This window comes from Catharus ustulatus, chromosome 10 (genome assembly GCF_009819885.2).
Source record: "Catharus ustulatus isolate bCatUst1 chromosome 10, bCatUst1.pri.v2, whole genome shotgun sequence".
Classification (NCBI taxonomy): domain Eukaryota; kingdom Metazoa; phylum Chordata; class Aves; order Passeriformes; family Turdidae; genus Catharus; species Catharus ustulatus.
Window position 1 is genome coordinate 16,660,906 of NC_046230.1, and position 13,089 is coordinate 16,673,994.

The 13,089-nt window shown below is 56.6% G+C and overlaps 1 protein-coding gene across 1 annotated transcript; it reads right to left on the bottom strand.

Moving 5' to 3' along the window:
- Positions 1 to 2,467, bottom strand: SLC51A (solute carrier family 51 subunit alpha). The gene is made up of 9 exons (XM_033069062.1): positions 2,424 to 2,467; positions 2,143 to 2,237; positions 1,625 to 1,779; positions 1,436 to 1,509; positions 1,203 to 1,361; positions 959 to 1,070; positions 711 to 857; positions 426 to 531; positions 1 to 307 (listed from the first exon to the last, which is right to left on the bottom strand). Exons 1-9 carry the CDS (start codon positions 2,456 to 2,458, stop codon positions 171 to 173), a joined length of 1,020 nt encoding a protein of 339 aa, XP_032924953.1. The 5' UTR covers positions 2,459 to 2,467; the 3' UTR covers positions 1 to 170.
- Positions 2,468 to 13,089: the final 10,622 nt, after the last annotated feature.

A 13,089-nucleotide genomic window follows, 5' to 3' on the forward strand; every position in this document is an offset into this window, starting at 1 on the left:
ATGGCTTTTAGGTTTCAGACTCTCTTCTTCTGTCCCAAGATGCTCTTTCCCCTTCTGCCTTTCCTGCTGCCAGCAGCTCCCCAGGACCAGGGGAGGACGAGAAGGTTGTGCAGGGTAGACCAGCCCCTCACCCCACGCTGCCCCTTGGCACCTCAGTTTCTCCCTCCTGCTCACGCCTTGGCTTCGGCGGGTGCAGGTGTGAAGCTGACGGGCTGGTAGCCCGGCTTGTCATCCTGCTTGCGGTAGTACATCCTTGTCAGCACCGCCAGGATGAAGGTCTGTGGGATCAACAGCTGTGCGTTCATCTCTGCAAGAGGAGAAGGGTCATTTGAATCTGCCTTCACTCACCATGCCCACCCCCAAGCCATGCCATGATGGAGGGCCTTGGCTGGGAGCTCGTGGTGCTGCTCTCATCTCCCACTTACGCTGCGACCTGGCCTTGGAGGAGAAGGGCGGTGAGCAGGCGATGCTGCCGCTGTTGGCCAGGATGCTGAAGATGGCGGGCTGGAGCGCCGTCAGGAGGAGCAGGATCTGCAACCACCAACACCCCAGTGGTGAGGGCTGTGCTGCTGCCTGGCTCCCAGCCTTCACCTTCCCCGCTGTTCTGCAGCAGTGGCTCCTGCCCCACCATCTTCCCTCATGCTGCCTCACCCCATCTGTGCTGCAGGAGCCCCTCACCTAGGAGGGAGCTGGGCAGGGCAGGGGCTCACCTGGAAGCAGGTGAACTTGCCCTGCATGTTCTGCTCAGCCAGGTGCAGCCGGGCCTGCCGGAAGAGGATGCCCAGGGCCCACAGCCCAAAGAGGGTGGAGACACCAACCAAGGTGTTGATCCAGAGGGCCACGCTCTCAGCTGAAATCTGAGGGGCACACACAGAAAGCATTACTGGGTAGACAAAGTTCAGGTGGAGACTTCCTGTCTAGGTCATCAACCTGCCCATCCCTGTGCTCTGGCACTCACATCAGCAGGGTTGTAATTCCCATCAGCAGACAGGATCAGCCCCAGGAAGACAGCGACTGCCCTGAAGAAGGCATACTGGAAAGTCCCCAGGATCATCAATTTAAGCTTTTTCCTGGTATAGTGAGAGAGACCGGTAGAACTCTTGAGGTCCCCAGGTCCCTGCCCAGGGACTTCTCTTCCAGCCCAGCAGAAGCAGAGGGTGAAGGCCCTCCAGGGACAGAGGTTTATCCCAGCTCCCCCTCACCTGCTCATGGTGATTCGAGGCAGGCAGGGGCAGCAGCAGCAGCAGGGCCCAGTGCTGACCACCATGGGCACGTCCTTCAGGGTGCTGAGCAGCGCCTCCTTCCCCCCAAAGCCCTCAATCATGACCATCATCAGCAGGTAGAAGCAGACAGCGAAGTACCTGGGGAGGAGGAGGAAGGCAGGTCAAGCCCTGTGGGCTCCTTGGTGCCCTGTCCCAGGGTGGGTGATACTCACGCCGTGGTAGCCATCTCCACCACCATCATGGAGCGCGGGAACCACAGGCCGAAGCAGCTGACCACTGACACAACCTGGGGGACACATGAGCTTGGCACACTGACATTCCCCCTCCTGTGGGCTGGCACGCCTTGGATGGCCCTGGCCCCCCAGGGTGATGCCCCCCAGCACCCCCATAACCCAGCTCACCGTAGGGGCTGAGCTGCTCCAGCAGAGGGTCTTCATCTTGATAGGGCAGCGGATTTTGCGGAAGAGGTACGAAACCTCTTCTGCATAGATCACAACTGACAGCAGTGTCATGATGGTGCAGAGGCCCAGGATGATGAGTTGGGCCATGTCCAGCTCTGCCAGGAAGGAGTGAAAATCTGTCTTCACCCTGTTCGGTCCCCCCTGGGGCCACTACTGAAGGGAGCTGCCCCACAACCCACCACTCCACAGGTTTAGGAAGCTCTGCCATGCCCTGGACTAGAGCTGGCCTTTCTGTGCCGCTGCTCCCTGTCCCATGAGACCTGCCCCAGTGCTGGCCCTTCCTGGGCTGTCCCCATCCCTGCAGGGATGGGAGGTTAAGACCCTTGCAGCAGCCCAGTTTCTGTCTTCGAGGGCTGCTCCGTGGCTGCACTCACCACAGCCATCCTAACAACTTCAACCCTGTCCTGCTCCTGCCAGCGACAGCAGGAGGGTCCTCCCCACCCCGTCCCCCCACCTACGGTGCAGCAGCTGCCGGGAGGTGGGCGGCAGGGAGAAGCAGGCTGCCGGCACGCTGAAGTTCCTGATCAGCATCTCCACCAAAGGGCGGGAGAACCTGCGGGGCAGAACGGGAGTGCTGCACGGGGCCGCGGGGACACGGGGACACCCAGCCCCGCAGGGTCCGAGCAGTCACCGCCCAGCGCCTCCCTTTCTTTACAGAGGGAATGAATCATCCAAAGTTCTGATCCAAAAAGTTGGATTTGCCTGGCTGCAAAGCGGCACGGGCGTCTCCAGCACTCACCTGGGGTCATCGGCCAGCTCCAAGGTGGGATCCATGCTGTCGGGCTCCTCGCTGCCTCCGTCCCAGCGGCTGTGGGGCTGCTCGTCACCGCCCGTCCCAGCTCCCCTCGCCGGCCCACGGGGTCAGAGTCCCCAGGGCAGGGACCGCGGGACGATGCCGCGCCTCGTTCCAGTTTAACCAGAGCCTCCAGAGCTTCCCTCCCTCTCCCGCGGCTGCAGGCACCCATTGGCGTGGCCCCACGCCGTCCCGGCCCACCGAGTGCTTTGGCCACCAGGTTATTAACCTGGGAAGGCAATTGTCACCCGTACGGGCACGCCTGTGTCCCAAGGCCTGGAGCGCAGGGCACCCGTGCTGGGGTGACCCTGCTGCACCCCCGGGTAGCTGGACATGTGCTGGTGCTGCCGTGGGGGGTCCGGACGTGTCCCCATGTCCCCTGAGCAGCAGTGTCGGGGTGGGAGGTGGTGCCGGGGGGCCCTGGGAAGGCTGTCAGCCCCTGCTCTGCTCTGCTCCGCTCTGCTCTGCTCTGCTCTGCTCTGCTCTGCTCTGAGGGCTTTGGGTGGCTGAGCCCCGGGGAGCCGGGGCACGGAGCAGCTCCCACGGCGCTAGAGGGCAGGGCTGGCCCGGCGCTCACAGCCCTGCCTCGGACACCCTGCGGAGGGGACAATCTGAGCGGGGAGCTGGGGTTGGGCACGGGGAGCGCTGTACCCTTGCCTTAGATGGATCCCAGAATCTTCATGGGTTCCAGGGGTGTCCACGGCTCCGGGTGTTCTCCCAACCCTCAAGGAAAATGAGATCTGGTTTATACTGGGTCTCCTTGGAACTGCTACCCTTTGCCCCTTCGGCAGGGGGCTTCTGCTGCAGAATGGCACCAGGACCCCAGATGGGCGCTCTGCACCTTGCTGTAGGAGCAGGATGCTGCTGTTGTCATGGGAATGGGAGGGAACGGTGTGAGTGCTTCAGTTGGGTGGGGATGGGATGGGGGAGGAGGGAGTCCTGTGAGGGCTCTCTGCATATCCAAGGTGCTGTGCACAGCTGGCCCTCCCCTCCTCTCAGCCCTATTAACCAAGCCCCATATCCTGTCCCTACACACTGTACACCCTTTCCTGCTCTCTATGCTGTAACCTAACCTGGCACACTGCATGCTGCACGCCCTCTGCACTCACACTCACAAACACTTACCCCCACCTTGCACAAGCAGAGCCCCTCGGGCTGCTCCCAGCCCCACGGGGTGCATGGCACCAATGTGGGGGGCCCCACTCAGCATCCTTGTGCCACCAGCACTGCCTACAGCTGAAGAAACACATCAGCTCTGTGACATCTGCTGTGCTGACCGTTATGTGACAGTCACTGCAGGCTATGTCATGGCAATCCTGCTGTCCTGCTTATCCAGCTGGTGCTCATCCCCCTGTGGTCCATCAATACTGGGACGATCTGCACGTATCCCTGGCCCCAGGGAAGCAGAGCCCAGCCCCAGCACACAGCCACACATGCTGCACTGCCCAGACACAGGCAGGAGCCTCCTTCCCTGCCTGGCATAGCCCAGGGCCAGCACCTTTGGGTGCCTGCTGCACAGGGGCACATGCTGGTCCCCTTGCCCACCACACCTGTGTCTGGTTGTCCCTGACTCTGCTGCAGCACCATGATGATCCTTCTTGCCACTCAGGTAGTACCTGAACCTGCCAGAGCCCTGGTCCCCTGCACTTCCCAAGCACAGCACACCCCAAGGTGCAAGGTACAGCTGTGGGGCATGGAGCAACCTGCCAACATATGAATTGGATGCAGAATATGGCTGGGCCTCAAGCCCAGAGCAGAGGGCAGCCCCACAAATTGTTGGTCTGCATGAGTGAGCCCCAGCACACATGCACATGTGTGCAAGGAAGGCTCCATTGCTGCACACAAAGGTCTATCAGACCTGTGAAAGGGCAGGAAAGCCTTTTCCAGGGTGCTGGCTCTTTTGACCCCCCATCAGCCCTACAAGAATCTCCCTGGTGAGGAAATTGCTGCTGAGAGTTCAGTGGAAGTGGATGAGAGGTGTGGATCCTGCTGGCAGAGGTAAGACTGCTGCCACCATCTGCCTTCAATGTTCAAACACATTCTACAACTGCCCAGCTTGATGGCCTTGGCTGGACCCCTGTCAATGTCACAGCCACACTGGCCACCAGGCTGGAAAGGAGTGCCAGAACTTTAAGCATCCCCTGCAATGGTGAGTGTGGGGCAGTGACAATGCCCCCAGCCCTGGCCCCAGCACAGCAGGAATGGGGCTGGCTCCCCTCAGCCCCAGGTCCGGAGCCGCCCCACTGATAGGGATGGCAGGGAGCCCTTCCCATAGCTGGCCTGTAGATAAGGACCATGTGTTCCCCACCGATTGCCCCAGGAGGCAGCTGGAGGGTTGGGAGCCACCGTTCCTGGGAGATACCAGGAGGGAGCAGTGGGTGATGAGGGCAGGGGAGTACTGCAGGGGTGTGAGACACTGGGCTCCTCTGGGTCCCTTCCCTGGGCAGGTGAAGGTGCCCTGGCTGTCCTGACAGCACAGCTGGAATGGGAGAAAGTGTGGACCTCCTGGCAGAGCAACAACCCTCCACAAATCCTCCCTTTTCCTAGTGGGTCAGTCCTCTGGCACTGTAAATCACTTCTCAGTGCCCTGCAAACCCACAGGGCTACATCAGCTTGCAAGGCGGAGTCAGGGACCCTACCATACTTCAGTTTCCCCAGCTATAAAATGGGGCATAAGTTCTGCAGCATGAGGGTGTAGAGGGCTCAGTCTCTCATTGCTCTGGTGCCTGAAGAAAGATCCATGTCAGGTGTTATTTGTAGACCAAGCTGACATTTCAGATAGGGGGCGGGAGGGATACTGTCCTGGGAGCCAGCTGGCTGCCTCCAGTCTCCGCCTCAAGGTCACCAGGGGTCTCGAGGGGCCAGTCCTTCTGGCTGCAGCTTCCCCTTCTAGGCAGAGAAAATCCCCTTTTCCCAGCATGAGGCAAGAATGATCATTCCTGTTAGAGACCCCAGTCCCTAAGTCCCCTACCTGGCTATGGGTGATGGGACAGTCCCAGGAAGTGGCTGTGGGGCAGCCATGGGGGGGGTGAGAGTGGCAGAATGTGGCACATGGGGCAGCACAGGGCAGAGCTGGGGATTTTTGCTAACCAGAACAGTTCACTGTTTCACAGAAACCCAACCCCAGATGTCTAACCTTCTCAGAAAGCAGAAGTGCTGCAGAGGGTGTGTGGGCAAAATCTCCCCATGCTCCAGCTCTCAGAAACACTGCTCAGCCACAGCTGGGGGACCAGCTCTTGTGCACAGCCCTGGTGACACCCCCAGTGACCCTCCTGTCCCTTCCCATACAGGTCTGGGTGACACCACAGATGCTGCCACCCTGACTAGGCTCCCGTGCTGCCAGGCTGGGAAGAGAAGTGAGACATTGGCACAACCAGGATGTCACTGTGTCTGTCCCAGAGCACATAAAGGAGTCACCCCAGAGGGAACTGGCTGGCTTGTGAGCCCTCAGCAGCCCAGCTGCAGTTATGTCAGCAAGACACCTCTTCCCAAAACTGCTGAGATCATTTGACTGTGTGCATACAGTCATAGAAAAGCCATACATAGCATACACACACATCCATAAATGTGTCACTTTCTATACTATCTAAGATCTTGTATAGTGCACATAAACTGTGATGAGCTGGGATGGATGTGCCCCCAAATGTGGAACAGTTCTTCCCTACAGGCTGGTTTATCACCCATGCTGTAGCCTCAATCATGCTTCTAAACCATTCCTGGGGTCTTGGCACACCCAAGGGTCCCCTGGCCCCATAGATGACCAAAGGGACTCCCCAGGACAGGGGTCTGCTCTTTGCAATGCCCAGAATTCTGCAGGTCATTCCCCAGACAGAGAAGAGGAAGGGGATGGTGGGGTCCATCCCAGGCTATCCCTGGTTTGGGAGGAAGGAGAGCCCACCATGAGAAGAAAGAAACCCAATAGAAGCTGGATTAAACCTTTCTATGACCTGGATCGAGGCCATCAGAGCAGCTTTGATGGCCCCAACCTTCTCCTCCCTTTCACAGAGCCTCACAGATGGAGTACCTGATAACACCCCCATCTTCTGTCCAGCCCTTCTGGCCCCATTTCTGTTTGCTTTTCCTCCCAGCAGCTCCATGTCCAATGGCGCTGCACTGGGCCAGAAGGGAAGTGACCAAGCTGTGGGGCTCAGCATGGTGAGGGCTTTGTGTCCTTCAAAGGGGACAAACAAACAGCCAGTGGTCCCAACCCGGCTGCGGGGATCCTGCGGAAATACCACAGACAACACCCTTGGGAGGGCTTCCTGCCTGCTCCAAGGCTTTGGATGCACAGAAGTATTTTCCTGGCATAAGGTAACATCTGCGTTTCCAGTGGGTGTCCCAGTGACATGCCACTGGTTTCTTAGAGCTGCCCCCAACCTCTGAATGAAAGGGTGCCTTGTTTGAAAAACAGAGGGGCCTTTTTCTGCCACAGCTACCTAAAACAGCCACGTCACTGCTGATGTTTGCTTTTGGTGAATGACGAGGTTAACACCCTCTGAGTGGGCTCTGAGCGTTTTCTTTGGTCAGGAGCTTTATTTTCATACTCGTCTGTCTGGGAGCAAGAAGCTCGCAGGTGAAAATGCTGAGGCTTTAAAAAGTCAAATGGACAAATATTTTTCCAGAGAGCCAGTAGAGACACAGTGTGTTTGCGGAAGGGAGGTGCTGCTCCCCTGATGACCCTGAACCTTCCCAGCACTGTGACACTCACCCACCAGTGTCAGACACCCCATGGTGTCACCCACAACCATTTGAGTCAGGCACAGGGAGTAGTCCCACCTGCTCAAGGAAAGCCTTCAGCCCTCACTGGGACTTCCTCAGCTGCTCCTGAGTAATTCTGCCTCCCACCACAGGTGGGAAAGCATCCCAAGTGCATGCACCTCAATGGGAACCAAGAGAAACACCTTCCCTTCCCTTCCTGTCACCGCTACCAGTCCCAGGTCCACATTAGAGTGCTGGTCAAGCACTCCCACCTACTGCCTGCTCCCTCCTGCTTTGGCAGGCCAGGAGCAGAGGGATGGGAGGGGATGGGCATGCCTGGAGAGGTGTGGGCACAGTCCTGTTAGGTGTGTGCATGGGTAGGGGTGTAGATGTGCGTGTACACGTGTGTGTGCCCAAACTTGTGATGTACGTGTGTGGGACATGTGGGTTTATCCGCCTGGCTGGCACCCATACCTGTGAGCACAGCACCTTATGGGTGCAGCCACGGAAGCTACTGAGACATGCACAGGCAAAGGTGCTTTTTGAGAGAGGGGTAATGACACTGAGCAAACTCCATGATGGCATGAGGCTGAGCAGGGAGCCACAGCACAGCAGCCCCTGGGGCACTTCTCGTGGACATACTGAGCCAAGCAGAGCTAAAGGGGAGGCTGGTGCTGGAAACAGTCCCTGCTGACCATTGCTTTACAGACCACAGATGACTAACAGTCAGGAGCTAAAACCAAATACAGCCCACTATTCACTGGAGGAGTGGGGAAGAGCAGGGGAAGTTGTTTCTATTAGTTTGACCAGAAGGTTTTTCTAGCTGCAGGAAAAACTTTGACTCTCAGGCCACATCAAGACAAAAACACAGACTGATTTTTTTTCCCCTTGGGTAAGGGTGTTTTTTCTCATGTGTGAACCCCAAAGGTTGCCTGCCAAGACAGAGGGGGCCAGGCAAAGTTTTTCCTCCTCACAGCCCACCACGGACATTTGCTGTTGAAGGGGACATGGAGGGACAGTGCCTGCCAGGGACAGTGGCTGTTGCAGGGCAGATCAGCAGGCACGGGAAGGTCTTATCTAAGTCCAAGAGCTGCGAGTCATAGACCTCCAAGCACACACCACCCTGATTTGCTCTGGAGGCACTGACCTGCTTCTCCTGTCCCAGGGAAAACAATTCCAGACTCACATTTATATCGATCATGTCTGCTGTCCGCCTCTTCCTGGCAGTGGGGGCTGGCTGCAAACTGCATCCCATGGGGTTTAGCTCAGCCCCTGGAATCCCACAACAGCCCAGGAGGAAGGCACGAGCCCCCCAGAGCCATGTCAAGCGTGATGAAAAGCATCCCATCCCTGGCTGCCAAAGACAAATTAAGGTACCCTGAGCACCACACATCTCACTCTCTGCTCCATAAATAAATCTACAAGGCACATGGCATCTCCTGGGTCCCCATGGCACAAAGCCGACACACAGCAGCCAGGGGAGGGTGTCGCAGCTGCCACCAGTGCAGAGAAGAGGCAATTAGCAGGTAGTGAAAAAGCTCCTGCTCTCCCTGTTCAGCCCCATTGTGCTAATCCCACCCCAATTAAAGCTCCCTCTTTTCGAGAGATTAATCCACCCTAAAACAAGGTACTTCCAGCAGGTCAACAGGACAAAGCCAACTCTCAGCGTGCAAAAGGCTCTGGCACCTGTCTGGCAGCATTTAATTACCCTGACAATGGCATCAAGAGAAGAAGGGCAATGAGACCCCTTCAATCACAAATCCACAGAGGGGACATCGGCTTTGCCTGCTGCTCCCACATGCCTGGGGCCAGTACCTGGAGGCTGCAGCCTCTTCTCAAGAGCAGAACTATAGTCTAGCCCTCTTAGGGACACCTGTGCAGTGTTGTACAGGGTACTGGGTTTTTTACGTTGTGCTTTTCCTTTGTCCTTTGCACAGCTCTTATGGCAATAAATGCACATTATAAAAAAAACAGTGGAGAGTTCTAATCTCTAAGTCAACATGCTCTTTATCACAGAGGTTGGTTCCCACTGAGCAGGCAGGACCTGTTTTTATTCAAAAGCAGCAACGTGTGCACAAGCTGCAGAGCAAATCCTGGGCTTTCCAGGTCCTTTGGGAGCACAGGAGTGAGCAGCCAGGGACTCTTGCAGGACCAGACTCTGCTAGAGGGGTACAGCAGGTAAAGCAGGACCCAGCTGGGCAGATACATAGCCAGCACACCAAGCAGACCGCTCCCACTGTGTCTTCATGTAATTTCGTGGCTCTGTCCAGGCACTGCCTGGAGCTGCTCCCAAGGCTGTTAACTGTAACAGTAACTTTCCTTCTGGCCACATACGCTTCTGTAAGCCTGGCTTTCTAGGATTCCAATCACCAAGCCTGGAAGGGAAAAACCTCAACAGCCCTCAGCTGTGGCAAATGCTGGTTCAAAAGAAGTGCTTACAAAATTGCACATGAAGCACTTTGCGAAAGCGACCTGGAATACCTGCCTGGAGGCGCACAGAAGAAGGAGAGAAGGGCTGTGTGCTTCACTCCAAATAAAGATCAGCAAGAGCCAGAACCCAGGGAGTTCATGAGAGGCCCACGTTTCCGAGGAAGTGACCCACATGGCTGTGTCCCGGTTCCTGTGTTCTCTCCCCTCTGCCTTCTTTTCCTTTTCCACTTCCCCTCACTCAAACCGTGGCCCCTTGTGCGGGGGCCAGTCCCTGGGTAGCCATCGAACACACGGGCTTTTCCAGCAGTGCAGAGCCAGACCTTTGATGTGCCCCAGGGTGGCCGCGCTGCATCCCCCTGCTTTTCAAAGGCCGGTCCTTGGCTATTGTGTTCACATCCTGAGCTTGTTTGTACACTTGCTGGAGGGCCCCAGCCCCGCAGACCCCCTGCCACAGCTGCAGCCGCCCTGACCCGCAGATAAAAGCAGCCAGGCTGACGGGGCAGAGCTGCTATCGGAGCAGGGACAAACGGCACCGGCCGAGCTGCAGCTGCCAAGATAGCAGGAGCTCTGCCAGCCCGACCCCGCAGGGGTGAAGGCTCCAGGTCAACAGCCCCAGAGCTGCTGCCAGGGCACCGGGCGGCTGGCAGGAGCGGTATCAGTGCCATGCACGCCGAGGGATGTCCTTGTGCTGCTGTTCTCCCCCTCAGCTGCATCTGGGGAGGGCCAGCATCTCGCCAGAAGAGGTAACTGCCAGGCGGGAAGGAACACTAAAGTGTTCTTTGATCATCACCTCATCTGTCCGTGCTCTCTGGGCAGGCATAAGGTGGGCTAACAGTCCATCCTCCTCCCTGTAGGTAAGGTAGGATTGTGCACGGAGCACAGAGGGGTCCCCAGGATTTGGTAATCAAAATCCCAGTGAAACCCAGTCTTTGCAAGCAAGGAAGTCCTGTTTAAAGAGCCAGACTCTTTTAGTCCCACTGGGGCAGTGTCCAAGCATGAGCCTCTCTGCTGGGCCTCCATGCCAGCCCCTGGCAAGCAGAGCAGTAGTAATGAGCATCACTGCATCCACATCCCTACTTGGGAGAGATGAGGACATGAGTCTCCACATTGCAGGAAGGCAAAAAAAATTCCCAGAGGACTTTGGAGGATGGCCCATGGGATACCCCAGGTCAGCATCTCTAGCAGCAAGAGCCCACACTGTCCTCAGCCACACATCTCTCTCCAGGTGCTTGGTGCTCTGTCTCCTCTCCAGCTAACTGGTGGGAGCACCAGGCCAGCTGTGGAGCCAGGCCGGCCCCACGTGCTTCCCCAGGAAGGATGCAAAGACGGGTGTTATTTTGAAGGGACAACAAAGCTGTGGCCAGCTGTCAGCTTTATCCACTGAGTTTTCATTCCCTCAAGTGCCTTTCCCCTCACCTCCTCCACAGCTACAGGACAAGAGGCAGCAGATCCTCTCCCAGATGCCAGTGCCTGTCACAATCCATCTCCTTCCTCAGTGGCCAAAATATGTGGTCTTCTGGAGGATGGGGGTACTCGCAGTGTTGTGAAATTCTTAGCTATTGCACTCTTGGCTTGGTGAGACAGGAGCAGAGAGGTCAGGCTCTCCTGGGAGCCATGTCTGCCAGCCCTAAACTGGAAACTTAGGGTAGTAGAGGGGTTGCAGTATGATCCTGACACTGGAAAAAACTAGATTTCTCAGCTTCTGGGACCTACAATAGCTGACTGCACCCATGAGGTGCAACCCATGAGGTGACCAGGGAGCACAAACCTGCTCCCAGGAAGGCAGGAGCTGGCACTGCCACTCCCGAGTGGCTGGGATCCAGAGAAAGCAGTTGAGAGTCAGGGCAGATGATCAAAGTCTATCTTTTCAGATGCCTGTTGCCTCTCTGGTCCTGCACCCTGGGGTGCCTGGAGTGCCCCACAGCCAATGCACTCCATGCCAATGCCCTATAACCACCTCCCACTCCACCGACCATTGCATGTCCCACAACCCTTGGCCTCAGCCCAACAGCAGATCCAATTTAGCACCACACTCCAGCACTTGGTTCTTGGCTTTTCCATTCCTTCCAGACTGAAGAGCCATGTTATTCACAATATTTCTTGCCATAGAAGTGTTCAAGTCACAACACTGTTCATGATGAGCTGCCGGAAAGGCAGCTTTTCACAGAATACTCTGAGTTGGAGTACCCTTGTTGGGACCAACAAGGATCACCAAATCCAACCCCTAAGAGAATGGCCTATGCAGGGATCAAACTCACAATCTTGGCATTACTAGCACTATGCTCTAACCAACTAACCTCAGAACTATGTGTGTTTTGGCTGCTTTTAACGTGGCTTACACAACTGGTTACACGAGGGTCAGCTATGCTGAAAAGCTGAAGTGAAACCATATTTTCCTTCCTACATTTTGATCTCATGTTCTCAGCATCAATCCCAGAGGAAGGACACTGGCACATCATGAGATATTGTGCAAAACCATGCAGAGTCATTTGAGTCGAGTCAGAGGACTCACAAGCCCCCCAGGAGTTCAGAAGACACAAGGACATCTCCTAAAATAGCCAAGTCAAGCTGCAATGAGGAGGAACACCCTGATGCTGGGAAGACAGATCGGAAGTCAGCAGTGATCAGCAGTGACCAATCCTACATCCTCTTTCCTCTCCATCTATTTCCCAGTTTTTGCTCTGTGTTCCTTGCAAAGATTTGTGGTTGGGCTGGGCAGCATGAGCACCTCGGCATGGCCAGCAGTTCAGCAGGTGTCCCTGAGAGAGGTGGCACCAGCCACCAAGCACTGATAGCCCGTCAAGTCCCAGTGCAAGGTGAAGGGTGCTCCGCTGCTCACGGTGAAGAACCCTCATTTTAAGGCAGTTCACTGCCAGCTGAGATGCAAACATGTCTGAGTTTCTAGAATGTCAGCTTTCTTCTGTTTTTCCAGGCACGTGTAGAAATGGGGAACTGGCTGCTCGGCACACGCACGTTGTGATTGTGAACGGAAAACACCTGCAGCAAGGCTGTGCCGGGCAGGTCGGGGCTGGCGCGGAGCAGTCCCTCCCCTGCTATGGCCGGAAGGGAGGTACAGAAACCGAGGCCAGGGGGAGGAATAAACCCCATTGCCGCCTTCCTTGCTTGCATTGCGGCATTGCTCCAGGGAACGTCCAGAACCTGAGCTCTCCTGCAGGTGTCCCTCCTCTGGCGGGACCTCGGTGTGGAATCGCTGCCCTGCGCCTGGCACGGTGTGCACAGGTAAAGGAAGGTGAGGGCTTGGTGGGGGGAGCACAGGAGGAACATAAAAAACAGGGCAGAGCTGTGACTGCTTTCCCCGGGTTACACTATCCTGAGCAGCAGGCTGCATCCAGGTTGTTGTGGTGAGAAACGATCAGAGCATCCAGCCTGCAGGACTAATCTAAACTCTTTCTGAACCCTCTTACACCTTGGGCTTCCACCAAGGCACCAGCCAGCGCCACGTCCCACGAGTCAGTCACATGCC